This window comes from Mesoplodon mirus (assembly GCF_964341445.2).
Source record: "Mesoplodon mirus genome assembly, chromosome: 18".
NCBI classification, from domain to species: Eukaryota; Metazoa; Chordata; class Mammalia; order Artiodactyla; family Ziphiidae; genus Mesoplodon; species Mesoplodon mirus.
This window is the reverse complement of record NC_138994.1, coordinates 8,561,408-8,577,957: the sequence shown is the minus strand read 5'-3', so window position 1 is coordinate 8,577,957 and position 16,550 is coordinate 8,561,408. Positions and strand designations below refer to the sequence as shown.

At 36.7% G+C, this 16,550-nt stretch overlaps 1 protein-coding gene across 1 annotated transcript in view; it reads left to right on the top strand.

The window, feature by feature from the left end:
- The window catches only part of NSF (N-ethylmaleimide sensitive factor, vesicle fusing ATPase), a 160,973-nt gene that overhangs the window by 21,873 nt on the left and 122,550 nt on the right, over nt 1-16,550 (top strand). Inside the window, exons 2-4 of the mRNA XM_082603461.1 lie at nt 4,229-4,314; nt 6,205-6,304; nt 8,805-8,844. Of these exons, the coding sequence (XP_082459587.1) occupies nt 4,229-4,314; nt 6,205-6,304; nt 8,805-8,844 (226 nt within the window). The remainder of the gene's footprint in view (nt 1-4,228; nt 4,315-6,204; nt 6,305-8,804; nt 8,845-16,550) is intronic.

Here is a 16,550-nt window from a genome sequence, read left to right as displayed (position 1 = left end):
GGACACCAACTCCTTGACAAGTAAACAAGTTTACAAATGAAAAGCTTAACTTAGCATTTTGTAAATTTTTAAATAACTTTGGGTATATCAATTCTGTGTAATTTTGAACTATTAGATAATTTTATTTAAATTATATCACTTCCTAAGTAACCTTGAAATGTCCTTTGTGTCCATGTTCTTTGAATTGTTTATTCTGCAGTTGGGATAGATTGTATTGATCTGTAAGTTAGTTTATTCAACAAATGTTTAATGAGCGCTGACTGTGTGCCATGCCCTGTCTTAGCCCTGGGAACCATAGATCCGAGCAAGATGTAGTCTCAGTCCTTGAGAACCTTATGTCTTTTATGCAGTGTAAACAGACAATAAAAATACAGTTAAGTTCTTCCATTTGACCTTTATCTTACAGGAGGAGAAGATATCTAGGAAGGTCTTCTAGAAAATGTAATGTCTGAGCTGAGAAATTGTGGAATAAGTAGGAGTTGGCTGGACAAGGGGCTCAGGGTTAGGGAAGAGAGGAATATAAGAGAAAGAAGTGGGACTTCCCTGGTGGCACTGGCGCAGTGGTTAAGAATCCGCCTGCTAATGCAGGGGACACAGGTTCGAGCCCTGGTCCAAGAAGATCCCACATGCCGTGGAGCAACTAAGCCCATGCGCGTGCCACAACTACTGAGCCTGCGCTCTAGAGCCTGCGAGCTGCAACTACTGAAGCCCACACACCTAGAGCCTGTGCTCTGCAACGAGAAGCCACCGCAACGAGAAGCTGCGCACCACAACGAAGAGTAGCCCCCGCTCGCTACAATTAGAGAAAGCCTGAGCGCAGCAACGAAGACCCAATGCAGCCAAAAATAAATAAATTTATAGGATAAAAAAAAAGAACTTGAATGTCATAGAAAGCAGTTCTGGATTTTGCAGGGCCTCGGGGTTAAAATATTGGGAAAAAAAAAAGAGAGAAAGAAGCTTGTAGGTGAGAGAGACCCATGGTAAGAGGGAAACAAAGTTCTGCACATTTTGGTCAGGTGGCTGGTCAAACAGTGACCATGGGCAAAAATAGTGTCTCATTTGGAAATCAAACTTATGACCTAGACCTTATTTGTGTCATGTTCTAAATTAGTGATTTCATAGATCTCATACACAAAAAATGTTTTGATCCTATATCCGCAGTATATATAGCTATTTATTTTTAAGTGATACACTAATAGTTTATATACATAGTAAAACATACACAAAAAAGAAAAAGGATGAGCTAAAGATGAACTGTAGAAAATTCTCTTAATTTTATTTATTAATAATTCAGAAAGCAAAGTGATGCTTTACTATTCTTTAAAAACTTGGTTTAATATTTTGTGATACAACTATTCAGAGGTCTATTTCTAAATTCAGGTTTTTTAAAAAAATAAATTTATTTATTTATTTTTGGCTGCGTTGGGTCTCCGTTGCTGTGCGCAGGCTTTCTCTAGTTGCGTCGAGTGGGGGCTACTCTTCATTGCAGTGTGCAGGCTTCTCATTGCGGTGTCTTCTCTTGTTGCGGAGCACGGGCTCTAGGCCTGCGGGCTTCAGTAGTTGTGCCACGCGGGCTCAGTAGTTGTGGCTCACGGACTCTAGAGCACAGGCTTAGTAATGGTGGTGCATGGGCTTAGTTGCTTTGCGGCATGTGGGATCTTCTCAGACCAGGGCTCAAACCCATGTCTCCTGCATTGGCAGACGTATTCCTAACCACTGTGCCACCAGGGAAGCCCTAAATTTAGGGTTTTTTTGTTACTTGATTTTAATGGCCATCAAAGCATAGATAAGAATGGGGGAAATTTAGCTGTACTTTTGAAATTCCCCCAGATTGTCTACCATTTATGGAAATGTTTTATTGAAATGTGTGAAATGTGGTTGGTAAATTTCCATCTATTAGTTTTTCTTGCAGACTAATCAGAATGTATTGTACTTTTATAGTACTAATAAACGGGTTCAAAAATCATTGAAAAATCATTTGGATGATTTTTTTAAAGATTAGAAAATTTTGTTTCTAACTTTTTAAAGCATGCAGATATGAGAGTTTTTATTTTTTGCTTGTTTTTAGGTAATATACATTGTTTTCAATAGCAGAATCGCTTAGCAATGGAAATGTTTCTAAGTAACCATTTTTGAAATGCTCTATTCATTAGCACAAGGTATTTTTTCTTTTTTGTTTTTGTTCATTTTTATCTTGTAGGAGCAAAGTGAATTTTTCTTTTCTTTTTCTTTCTTTGTTTTCTTTTTTTAATATCTTGGTAGCACTTTACCTTTTGGTAACCAGTGAATCCCTATATGGTTTACAAAAAAAAAAAAAAAAGATTTGACGCTGCTTCCTGGCCTTTTACAGAGTGTAGGAAAGATTCTATATTGTAAGGGTCTTCTTTTGATAAAGTTGACCTCAGTGACATCCTGAAGGACATGTGCACACCTTTGGCTCTGACTTATATGCAGCAACAGTTTACCTGTGAATGAAACAGTGAACAACTTTCACTTAATGTGCTGTCTTTGTAACTTTATTCTGGAATTATTCTTTTTATTCCAGTCAAAACAGCCCTTCCATCAGTGGTTACAGTTTTCCCATAAAGCATATTGTTTCATTTATAGTTTAGACCGTATTTTTTTCAGTACATCTTTCCTTTAGTGACTCGCAAAATTGTAGTTCTTGGTGTGTTTTGCAATTACCTAGCAAATCTTCTAAAATGAAAGAAATAACTATATTTTGATTCAACTATATAGCAGACCTCCTACACTCTATAATATGTTCTGATATCTTCAGCTCTTTAGAGTTTTCTAAGAGATTTTAGCTATATTTACCAATAAAAGAATACTAGTTTGTCACCATTTTATTTTCCATGTATCATTTTAGTCATTTTTACTGTGGGTCATAGCTTCTTGTCTTTTCTCTCAGGAAACCTTAGCAGTTTCAGCAGTTATTTAACTTTAATACAATTCTGTGAATTGCTAGATTCAATAGGATGTGACTTTAAACATAGGTGGAAAAATTAGAGAAGTTTCTCTCTTGCTGTGAATACTGAATTTTTAAAGGCCTGGCAGATTATGCAGACTTTATATAGGTTATATCTTAAGGCAGAATATACACTTAGCATGGGGTTCATCTTTAATAAAAATGGGTATAAATAAATATAAATAGAAGAACTGATATTTTCTTCTTATACCCCAAAGGATTATCCTGCAAACCCTTCAGGTGCACATATCCCACTTTCGAGACCACTGCTCTGAACAACTGGGGTAGCTGTATTGAAACTAGCCTTTTATTAAAAACAAAAGCAAGGCAAAGAGTAATTTATTTTCCTCTATAAATTTGTATTTGGGAGACAAATTTAAGAAGAATCAGCTTTGGCTTGAGGTTTGAAGAGTGAGTACGTTAGTCATAAACAGACTATGAGTGTCATATTTCAATAACTAGGAAACCCTAGAGGATGGTGGAAGGATTATTGGTTACATACATTATATGAAGGAATGTTTTACTAGTAGCTGTTGATCAATGTTGATCAAAAGGACTGTTAATTGCTATTTTATTTTAAATATACCTGTAATTATTTTTGTTGGGAGGTATTTGGAAGATAGCTTTTCTTAGTCTATAGGAGAAATGGTTCATAGCCACTTGAGATCTCTTATGAGGAGATACTTTTTCACGATATACTTTATCAAATGTATTGAATTTACATCATTGCATTTTTATGTCAAAATCTTTTTTTTTTTTTTTTTGGAAGAAATGGAAAACCAACTCAAATAAGCTTGAGCAAAAAAGAGTTTATTGACTCAACCGACTTTCAGAACTGGTCTCAAGGGTTTTAACTTCGTTGTCAGGTCTGAGTCTCAAAGTGTCTGTCTGTGTCTCTGTCACCTTTGCTTTCTCTGCGATAGTTTTCTTCTTTTAGAGCAGAAAGGCTTCCTTCGTGTGGTGAGAAGGAGAGTGCCTTTCTTCTAGCGCCTGTCTATATAAAGTCCCGTGGATGGGATAGTACTCTGTGTGATTGCACGTGTGCTGTGATTGGCCGGCCCACAAAAGCACATGGAATGGGGAGGGAGCAGTTTCCGAAAGGCAGGGTTTACTGTTACCACAGAGTAAGGGGTGCTGGGGGTCAAAAACAGTAAGTGTTTACTACAGGTGATGGGGAATAGAGGACAGGGAAGCATAAAATATTCTTTAAGAAAATAAAAGGTGACTTAATTTTATTTTCCTAATCATTGATTCTTACAGAGTATGCAAGCTGCAAGATGTCCTACAGATGAATTATCTTTAACTAACTGTGCAGTTGTGAATGAAAAGGATTTCCAGTCTGGCCAGTGAGTATCTGACTTTGTTTTCTTCTAACTTGCTAAATGGTATTTTAGAAACTTCTAGAGAGTCCTTATTTAATTAATTAATTTACTTATTTTGGGAAACATTTGAGTATAATTTTTTAATTCCTCTTGCTGAATTGGAAAATGGGAGATGAGAAAGAGTCATGTATTTACTGTATCAAATTTTGATAAATGTTTTCTAAATGATACATAGTTTTTTATATATAACTTTATTTTTCCATTGGTTTTCTTAGCAGAACTAAACATACTGGATATATGAATCATATATAGCGTAGTCATTAGGTTTTTGACTTTGGGTCAGATTGTCTGAGTTTGGATCCTGTTCTGCCAATTATAAACTGGGTGACCATGGGTAAGTTATTTACCCTGTGCCTCAGTGTCCTAATCTGTAAAATGGGGATGATGGTACTGGCTTCCTCAGGGTGTTTGTGAATATTGAGTTACACACAAAGAAAGCACTTAGAGTCTATCACATTAATAAGTCCTCAATAAATATTAGCTGTTTTGATCATTATTACTATGATAATCCAAGAGACATGAAAATTGGAAGATGCACAGCAGTTGTAGAATCTTTACAAGCATTTTTCACTGTCATTTATTTTAATTGATTCACATCACCCATTGGCAGAACTTCTAAATACCCTGCTACCAAGTTCATTGCCATCCATGTGCTTCTAAGGTTGGTGGAGATGAGGACATGAAGCGGCTGTTCCAGAAAGCAGACTAGGGAAATGAGGAAGGAAGTGGGATTTTAACTGAGCCTTTTTCTGTTTCTAAAGCTATCTGAGAAATACATGAGTTTCACAGGGTTAGAATTGCTAATCTTCTGTGGTTTTCCGCTTCAGAGTAAAGGGCTATACTACATAATTGTATTAACATTGTTTCCAGTCCTAAAAATTCTGTGATTCTAAGTTGAACATAGAACTTTCTACGTATAAACTGGACTACAGACAATCAGTGTGAGAATTTGCTTATGGAATTCTTTTATGTGTTAGATGTTCACTGTACACATGAGGGGGTTACTTAAAGTAGAGTAGATGTAAGGAACTTGTGTCCTACTGACAAAACGATATGTATAGAAACATTAACCATTAATAGTTAAAAAATTATAGCATTCTAAAAGATAATTTTTAAAAAGATAGTGCTATTGTAGCAGAGTTTGAAGCTTCTATCTCACTCACAGTCCTTGGTAGTTTCTTGGTATAGGAGATGATCATGAGATAACTATAGTTCATCTGTTTACAGGTAACTTCTGAGCAGGGTGAATTAGCACAAAATGCTTTGAAATAGTAAATATTGATAATCTATATGGAAGCTGATATATTTTGTGAAATTTTTTCATTTTTACCACCTTTTTAATTTTACAGGCTGTTAGTATTTCAACCTGTTGTGGGAATCTGCAAAGAGATTTAATGAATAGTCCTAAAAACTAACTTTTTTTTTGACTGCTATATCCTGGCTTTATTCTATCTTCAGTTCTCCTTCCTTTAGTCTAGTTAGAATGTGAAATAAGTCTCAGGAGAGGAAATTCATTTAATTTTTACTTAATATCAAGTAAATCACTGTCTTCAGTTTTATGTAAACTGGAAATGCAATGACATTGATGTTTTGGATGGTATGTACTCTCTTGAACTTGGTCCTAATTCTGCTTGATGTCTGTTTGGCCTGAGGCGGTCCTTATTCCTGGAAAACATTTTGAATTGTTGACAATTTTTGGAAATGAAATCTGTGGTCCTGTTTCTTCAGGACTCATATAATGCCATGTTTCTACCCAGTACTCATCAAGCATCATTTGTTGGAAATAAGCACATTTGGAATTGATGTTCTTTATTTCCTTTGACGTGGAGTATTGACTGTGTTTCTGTCCTTTAGGCACGTGATGGTGAGGACCTCCCCCAACCACAGGTACACGTTTACACTGAGGACCCACCCATCTGTGGTTCCAGGGAGCATTGCATTCAGCTTACCTCAGGTAACTCAGGAATTTATTCTCTTCTATTCTTGAAAGTCATAGAAGAATCAATTCATTTAAAGCAAGCTGTGTCACGCTGTAACTGTATTGATTCATATTGAGGTAAACCATCTAGGTATTAGGTAAGGAATTAAAAGATATATTCTTAATTGCCAAGTTTTACTATGTCTACCTTTTATTGCCTTCACTTTTTCCCCCTAATTTAAAAGAATTCTGCAGTGATATCAGCTATCAAAGTGTCAGGTTATTTTAATGTTAGCTCACAGGGTAACAGAAAATGTATAAAATATATAAAAATAGCATTTACTTCTAAAATTGACATCTAATAGTGATTTAAAAATGCAATGATGTCGGGCTTCCCTGGTGGTGCAGTGGTTGAGAGTCCGCCTGCCGATGCAGGGGGCACGGGTTCGTGCCCCGGTCTGAGAAGATCCCACATGCCACGGAGCGGCTAGGCCCGTGAGCCATGGCCGCTGAGCCTGCGCGTCCAGAGCCTGTGCTCCGCAACAGGAGAGGCCACAACAGTGAGAGGCCCGTGTACCGCAAAAAAAAAAAAAAAAAAAAAAAAGCAATGATGTTAGACTAAAGAATATGATTCTTTATGATTACTTTATTACTTTATAACTGTTGGTGGATTCTGTGGAGGGGAAATGGCCTAGCACTATTGCAGGCACATAATATATAATGTAGGAGCCTCACCAGTAGGAGTCTGTATCCTTTTCTCCCTTGTCACCTTACTCATGCTGCTGGTCCCCAGTCCTAAACAATGCAAATGCAACCTTTACCTCCTTGTAGTATGCTGATAAGCATTGATTCCTGCCCTCCCACACCTGGAGGTTTAAGGAAGGAGATCAAACACTTGTTAGGGACCTATTAAAGATCTCTTGAATCCCTCACAAATTATGGGAAATGATCACTCACTCTTCCCTTTTTCTCTGTTCAGATGCCTCTCCAATATCAGGACTACCTTTCGCATTTGCTTCTTATAGATCAAAGGTTTGGAATATTCTAGAGTTAACCAGCTTTTACAGAGCTGCATTTGAGATTCTGCTGGCCAGAAATGGGTTTTCTCACTATTTTTCCTTGTCTCTGCTTTAAAAAAATTTTCCCAACATTTACTATAGGCCAAGTGCTATTCTAAGTGCTTTTGCCTGTGTTCACTCATTTAATTCTCTTAACAACCCCAAATGATAGATCCTGTTTTTATCATCCTTGAGACTGTCTCTGGGTATAGAACCTAATTGTGGCTGCTTTGTGACCCAAAGTCTGGGCTTAACCAGTATGCTACTAAATTTTCAGTTGGCCAGAAGTGGGATGGGGTACTACAGAAGAGAGAGGTGAAGGGTGGAGAGGTGGTAAGAAAGCTGGAAGGTAGAGCACGTGTTGCACATACTCAAAACGCAGCATCTTCTTAACTACCCACCACAAAACCCACAAAGTTCAGATGAGCAGACACAACTTTTGATTTCCGGTCAAAAATTATTTTTCTCACTGTTCTTTGGAGTTCTGTCAATAACTGCTAATTTTGAATCTGTACCAAGCCAGTCTTGAATTCCGGCCTGAACACAATCTGTCCTGCCTCCGTACATTCTTGCCAGTAGGTACTGGGGAGAAGCTAAAGCTAAATGCCTGACACTCTTTTGGCTGGTACACAAAGAACAGTCATGACCATCTAATGATTTGAATCCCTGCTTGGGTTTCAGTATAGAGTATCTGATAAGTTTTAATTTAGTTTTCATGAAGTGAACATCTTTCTTTTTGTGCTACTGTATCAAACAGTATAGGTATGCACAGTACATTTAGAACGCTGGCATATCTGATACTACGAAGTCTTTCAGGAGCATTATATTATGCAAAGGAGCATGCTATTCAGTGGTGCCAGCTTTACTGTAAAAAGGCAAGCTTTATATGTTTTGAGGATAGATGTTCAGGCATAAATAAACTATAGCATATGTTTCCTAGGGTGGCTGTAACAAAGTACCACAAACTGGGTGGCTTAAAACAACAGAAATGTATTCTCTCACAGTTCTGAAGGCTGGAAGTCTGAAGTCAAGGTGTCAGCAGGGCCAGGCTCTCTCTGAAGGCACTAGGGAAAAATCTGTTCCGTGCTTAGCTTCTGGTGTTGCGGACAATCCTTGATGTTCATTGACTGGTACATATATCCCTTCAGTCTCTGCCTTCATTGTCACATGACGTTCTCCCCATGTGCTGTGTCCTTTTCTTATAAGGAAGCCATATTGGCTTAGGGTCTACCTTAATTTGATATGACCTCATCTTACCTTGATTTCATCTGCAAAGACCCTATTTCCAAATATGGTCACATTCACAGGGGTCGGGGGCTAAGACTTCAACAAATCGTTTTGTGAGACACAATTCAACACTTAACAGCCATGTTTTGGTCTGGGAATGTGTTAATGAAATTCAAAGAAATCCTCTTTTCCTCATTTCTCTAATTTTGATTGATTTTGTGTTAAGTGTCTTTTTTTCTCTTATTTTACAGCGAAAATGGGCTGGACTTTCTATTGGGCAAGAAATAGAAGGTAGGTATATTTTTTAGCTACCTGAGGTAGATTGTCTTTATGATTTTCTCATAGTTATGGAGATCTGTACAATTTTCTGTTACTTGTCAGGCCATTACACTTTCATCCATATTACAGTTAGGTCTATGAGAATGGAAAGTAATTAGTTATGGAACCTACCTCTTTATCTACTTGTTATTCTATCTGGGAATTACAGTCTAGTAGGGAAAGGAATATCCACATGTTCATACCTCACAGAAGATGTACAAGGTAAATTTGTGCACAAATATTACCTTTAGGAGCTCTGTGTAAAAGTGCTAAGACGGAACAGGAGTGGATGAATTGATTGGAAAATTAGCCAGAGACATCTTTCTAGGCACTGGAATTTTGAGCATGATTATGAAGTAGGGGAAAAGCATGACATGATAGAGACAAGGAAGAAGGACTCTTAAGATGAGACATAAATAAAAGGCATTGAGTTGGAAGCAAGCAAATCATAGGCAGTGCTCCTAAGTATGTTTGTCTGACTGAAAGGATTTGCCTGAATGGATTGTATTACGTGATTAGAGTAGAGTAGAGTATGAAGTTAGTGGAGGGCCTAGAAGTACATACTGAGAGTTTTGGATTTTACACAAAGACACTTAGAGCTCCTGAGAATCTCTGAATGAGCCCAACAAAATCCTACCTTTAGAAAAGAATTCTAATATCATTGTGCAGTCTGGTGAGGAGTGAGGAGAATTCAGGACTGAAAGAAAATAGCTGGGAGGTTATTTGACTTGCCTAGAATTAAGCTGAATAGGACTTTGTGAAATTATGGCTATGGAAAATGTTTTTAAAAGCCGAAGTTATGTTAAAGAGGAATAATTGGTATTACATGGTGATTCCATTTTACTGTGTACTGAGATATGTTTCCTAATGTCTTTGTTTAGAAAGATAAATCTGATTTAGGGTAAGGAGAAGAAAGGGTGACAATACTTAAGAAAACAATGTACTTTTTAAAATGAAATGTGTTATAAAGTCATCATAGTTCATTAGGGAAGGGCATGGAAGGCAATTTATGACTTCAGGGGGAAAAAAAGACTAAACCCCTTGTGGTTTATAAACTAAGGAGCTAATAAGTAAAAACTGGAATTGTTTCTTAGTCATTGTGGCAAAGTTGGGAAAATGGAGTATAAGTCTTTTTGTCAGGTAATTTCATGTCAACTTAATGGGTTCAGTAGGGGGAGAAAAGAAAATGCAAGTGTAATTAAGTCAGCTTTTTTTTCCACTAGCTTTTAAGACCTAAAAAAAATCATATTTATGGAAATGTTACAAAAATAATACAGAGAAACCCTATGTACTACTTTTACCCAGATTCACTAATTGTCATTTTTTAAAATCATTTTTTCTCTCTCTCCACACACACACACACACACACACACACACACAACCTGCACACATCCATTTTTTTCCTGAACATTTGAGATTACGTTGCAGAAATCATTCCTCTTTACCTCTAATACGTTAGTGTGTGTTTCTTCAGAAAAAAGATGTGCTCGTAACTGTGATCAAATTCAGGAAATTAAACATTGAAACTTTAATCTATAGTTCATATTCCAATTTTGTTAATTGTCCCAATTATCTCCTTTATAGTATTTTTCCCCTTCAGTGTGGGATCCAGTTCAGGATCATGTATTGCATTTAGTTGTCATTTCTCTAATGTTCAGGGTTTTCTTTCCTTTCACGATGGTGACATTTTTGAAGAATACATTTATATAATGGGGAAGTTGTTGGTCGCAGGGTACAACGTTTCAGTTTTGCAAGATAAATTAGTTCTGGAGATCTAGTTACAGCGTGATGACAATAGTTAACAATACTGTGTTGGATACTTAAAATTTGCTAAGAGGGTAGATTTAAGTGTCCTCATCACACACACGCACACACGCACGCATGCACATGGAAAGAAGATGGTTCATGTGCACTGAGAAAGAGATATATTCTCTGTTATCAGCGTTTACTGTTTGCTGTATATCCATAAGCTCTACGTTACTGATCATGCTGTTTAGATTTTCTATATTCTTACTTATTTTTGGTCACTTGACCTGTCTTGCACTGACAATGGTGTGTTAAAATCTACTGTTATTAGTGTTTTTCTACTTTTCCTTGCATCTCCTGTAGTTTCTACTTTACACAGTACTTTCTGTGTTATTTGGTATGTAGATATTCATAACTTATATTTTTATTGTGAATTATGCCTTTTTGCATTATAAAATATCCTTTTTAATCTTGTTTAATGTGTTTTGAATTATATTTTGATATTAGGATCATAATACCTGCTTTTTTATTGTTTTTAATTTGCTCAAAATATCTTTCCCCGTCTCTTGACTTTTAGCCTTTTTGAATCACTGTTTTAGATGTGTCTGTTATATACAACGTAGACTTGGATTTTGCTTTATGAACTAATTTGAAGATCTTTTTCTTTTAATAGGTTTGTTAAGCCCATTCACAGTTATTGATATGACTGCTACGTTTGTTCTCAATTCCTTCATTTTATGCTTTAGTTGTATTTATGTGGTGTGTCCTCTTTGCTATTTTTTTAATGTTTACTTCTAATTTTTTCTTATTAGTCATCCATTTTATACACATCAGTGTATACATGTCAATCCCAATCTCCAAATTCATCACACCACAACCCTCACCCCCCACCGCTTTCCCCCCTTGGCGTCCATACGTTTGTTCTCTACATCTGTGTCTCAATTTCTGCTCTGCAAACTGGTTCATCTGTACCATTTTCTAGGTTCCACAAATATGCGTTAATATACAATATTTGTTTTGCTCTTTCTGACTTACTTCACTCCGTATGACAGCCTCCAGATGCATACACAACTCTACAAATTACCCAATTTCGTTACTTTTTATGGCTGAGTAATATTCCATTGTATATATGTACCACATTTTCTTTATACATTCGTCTGTCAGTGGGCATTTAGGTTGCTTCCATGACCTGGCTATTGTGAATAGTGCTGGAATGAACATTGGAGTGCATGTGTCTTTTTGAATTATGGTTTTCTCTGGGTATATGCCCAGTAGTGGGATTGCTGGGTCATATGGTAATTCTATTTTTAGTTTTTTACGGAACCTCCACACTGTTCTCCATAGTGGCTGTATCAATTTACATTCCCACCAACAGTGTAAGAGGGTTCCTTTTTCTCCACACCCTCTCCAGCATTTGTTGTTTGTAGATTTTCTGATGATGCCCATTCTAACTGGTGTGAGGTGATACCTCATTGTAGTTTTGATTTGCATTTCTCTAATACTTCGTGATGTGCTTCTTGGCCATCTGTATGTCTTCTTTGGAGAAATGTCTATTTAGGTCTTCTGCCCATTTTTGGATTGGGTTGTTTGTTTTTTTAATGTTGAGCTGCATGAGCTGTTTATATATTTTGGAGATTAATCCTTTGTCCGTTGATTCATTTGCAAATATTTTCTCCCATTCTGAGGGTTGTCTTTTGGTCTTGTTTATGGTTTCCTTTGCTGTGCAAAAGCTTTTAAGTTTCATTAGGTCCATTTGTTTATTTTTGTTTTTATTTCAATTACTCTAGGAGGTGGATCATAAAAGATCTTGCTGTGATTTATGTCAAAGAGTGTTCTTCGTATGTTTTCCTCTAAGAGTTTTATAGTGTTCAGTCTTACATTTAGGTGTCTAATCCATTTTGAGTTTATTTTTGTGTATGGTGTTAGGGAGTGTTCTAATTTCATTCTTTTACATGTAGCTGTCCAGTTTTCCCAGCACCACTTATTGAAGAGACTTTCTTTTCTCCATTGTATATCCTTGCCTCCTTTGTCATAGATTAGTTGACCATAGGTGCGTGGGTTTATCTCTGGGCTTTCTATCCTGTTCCATTGGTCTGTATTTCTGTCTTTGTGCCAGTACCATATTTTCTTGATTACTGTAGCTTTGTAGTGTAGTCTGAAGTCAGGGAGTCTGATTCCTCCAGCTCCGTTTGTTTCCCTCAACACTGCTTCGGCTATTCAGGGTCTTCTGTGTCTCCATACAAATTTTAAGATTTTTTGTTCTAGTTCTGTAAAAGATGCTACTGGTAATTTGATAGGGATTGCATTGAATCTGTAGATTGCTTTGGGTAGTATAGTCATTTTCACAATATTGATCCTTCCTGTCCAAGAACATGGTCTATCTCTCCATCTGTTGATATCATCTTTAATTTCTTTCATAAGTGTCTTATAATTTTCTGCATTACAGGTCTTTTGTCTCTCCAGGTAGGTTTATTCCTAGGTATTTTATTCTTTTTGTTGCATATGTAAATGGAACTGTTTCCTTAATTTCTCTTTCAGATTTTTCATCATTAGTGTATAGGAATGCAAGAGATTTCTGTGCATTAATTTTGAATCCTGCAACTTTACCAAATTCATTGATTAACTCTAGTAGCTTTCTGGTGGCATCTTTAGAATTCTCTGTGTGTAGTGTCATGTCATCTGCACACAGTGACAGTTTTACTTCTTATCCAATTTGTATTCCTTTTATTTATTTTTCTTCTCTGATTGCCGTGTCTAAGACTTCCAAAACTATGTTGAATAATAGTGGCGATAGTGGACATCCTTGTCTTGTTCCTGATCTTAGAGGAAATGCCTTCAGTTTTTCACCATTGAGAGTGATGTTTGCTGTGGGTTTGTTGTATATGGCCTCTATTGTGTTGAGGTAGGTTCCCTCTATGCCCACTTTCTGGAGGGTTTTTATCATAAATGGGTGTTGAATTTTGTCAAAAGCTTTTTCTGCATCTATTGAGATGATCATACGGTTTTTATCCTTGAATTTGTTAATATGGTGTATCACATTGATTGGTTTGTGTATATTGAAGATTGCTTGCATCCCTGGGATAAATCCCACTTGATCATGGTGTATGATCCTTTTAATGTGTTGTTGGATTCTGTTTGCTAGTATTTTGTTGAGGATTTTAGCATCTATATTCATCAGTGATATTGGTCTGTAATTTTCTTTTTTTGTAGTATCTTTGTCTGGTTTTGGTATAAAGGTGATGGTGGCCTCGTAGAATGAGTTTGGGAGTTTTCCTTCCTCTGCAATGTTTTGGAAGAGTTTGAGAAGGATGGGTGTTAGCTCTTCTCTACATGTTTGATAGAATTCACCTGTGAAGCCATCTGGATTTTTGTTTGTTGGAAGATTTTTAATCACAGTTTCAATTTCATTACTTGTGATTGGTCTGTTCATGTTTTCTGTTTCTTCCTGGTTCAGTCTTGGAAGGTTATACGTTTCTAAGAATTTGTTCATTTCTTCCAGGTTGTCCATTTTATTGGCATAGAGTTGCTTGTAGTAGTCTCTTAGGATGCTTTGTATATTTAAGGTGTCTGTTGTAACTTCTCCTTTTTCATTTCTAATTTTATTGATTTGAGTCCTCTCCCTCTTTTTCTTGGTGAGTCTGGTTAATGGTTTATCAGTTTTGTTTATCTTCTCAAAGAACCAGCTTTTAGTTTTATTGATCTTTGCTATTGTTTTCTTTGTTTCTATTTCATTTATTTCCTCTCTGATCTTCATGATTTCTTTCCTTCTACTAACTTTGGGTTTTGTTTGTTCTTCTTTCTCTAGTTCCTTTAGGGGTAAGGTTAGATTGTTTGAGATTTTTCTTGTTTCTTGAGGTAGGCTTGTATAGCTATAAACTTCCCTCTTAGAACTGCTTTTGCTGCATCCCATAGGTTTTGGATCGTCATGTTTTCATTGTCATTTGTCTCTAGGTATTTTTTGATTTCCTTTTTGATTTCTTCAGTGATCTCTTGGTTATTTAGTAATGTATTGTTTAGCCTCCATGTGTTTGTGTTTTTTACGTTTTTTTCCCTGTAACTGATTTCTAATCTCATAGCATTGTGGTCATAAAAGATGCTTGATATGATGTCAATATTCTTAAATTTACTGAGGCTTGATCTGTGACCCAAGATGTGATCTGTCCTGGAGAATGTTCCATGCACACTTGAGAAGAAAGTGTAATCTGCTGTTTTTGGATGGAATGTCCTATAAATATCAATTAAATCTACCTGGTCTATTGTGTCATTTAAAGCTTGTGTTTCCTCGTTAATTTTCTGTTTGGATGATCTGTCCATTGGTGTAAGTGAGGTGTTAAGGTCCCCCACTATTATTGTGTTACTGTTGATTTCCCCTTTTACAGCTGTTAGCGTTTGCCTTATGTATTGAGGTGCTCCTATGTTGGGTGCATATATATTTATAATTGTTATATCTTCTTCTTGGATTGATCCCTTGATCATTATGTAGTGTCCTTCCTTGTCTCTTGTAACATTCTTTATTTTAAAGTCTATTTTATCTGATATGAGTATTGCTACTCCAGCTTTCTTTTGATTTCCATTTGCATGGGATATCTTTTTCCATCCCCTCACTTTCAGTCTGTATGTGTCCCTAGGTCTGAAGTGGGTCTCTTGTAGACAGCATATATACAGGTCTTGTTTTTGTATCCATTCAGCAAGCCTGTGTCTTTTGGTTGGAGCATTTAATCCATTCACGTTTAAGGTAATTATCAATATGTATGTTCCTATTACCATTTTTTAAATTGTTATGGGTTTGATTTTGTAGGTCCTTTTCTTCTCTTGTGTTTCCCACTTAGAGATGTTCCTTTAGCATTTGTTGTAGAGCTGGTTTGGTAGTGCTGAATTCTCTTAGTATTTGCTTGTCTGTAAAGCTTTTGATTTCTCCATCGAATCTGAATGAGGTCCTTGCCAGATAGAGTAATCTTGGTTGTAGGTTCTTCCCTTTCATCACTTTAAATATATCATGCCACTCCCTTCTGGCTTGTAGAGTTTCTGCTGAGAAATCTGCTGTTAACCTTATGGGGATTCTCTTGTATGTTATTTGTCATTTTTCCCTTGTTGCTTTCAATAATTTTTCTTTGTCTTTAATTTTTGTCAATTTGATTACTCGATGTGTCTTGGCATGTTTCTCTTTGGGTTTATCCTGCCTGGGACTCTCTGTGCTTCCTGGACTTGGGTGGCTGTTTCCTTTCCCATGTTAGGGAAGTTTTCGACTATAATCTCTTCAAATATTTTCTCTGGTCTTTTCTCTCTCTCTTCTCCTTCTGGGACCCCTATAATGCGAATGTTGTTGCGTTTAATGTTGTCCCAGAGGTCTCTTAGGCTGTCTTTATTTCTTTTCATTCTGTTTTCTTTATTCTGTTTCTCAGCAGTGAATTCCACCATTCTGTCTTCCAGGTCACTTATCCGTTCTTCTGCCTCAGTTATTCTGCTATTGATTCCTTCTAGTGTAGTTTTCATTTCAGTTATTGTATTGTTCATCTCTGTTTGTTTGTTCTTTAATTCTTCTAGGTCTTTGTTAAACATTTCTTGCATCTTCTCAGTCTTTGTCGCCATTCTTTTTCCGAGGTCCTGGATCATCTTCACTATCATTATTCTGAATTCTTTTTCTGGAAGGTTGCCTATCTGCACTTCATTTAGTTGTTTTTCTGGGATTTTATCTTGTTCCTTCATCTGGTATATAGCCCTCTGCCTTTTCATCTTGTCTATCTTTCTGTGAATGTGGTTTTTGTTCCACAGGCTGCAGGATTGTAGTTCTTGCTTCTGCTGTCTGCCCTCTGGTGGATGAGGCTATCTAAGAGGCTTGTGGAAGTTTCCTGATGGGAGGGACTGGTGGTGGGTAGAGCTGGGTGTTGCTCTGCTGGGCAGAGCTCAGTAAAACTTTAATCCGCTTGTCTGCT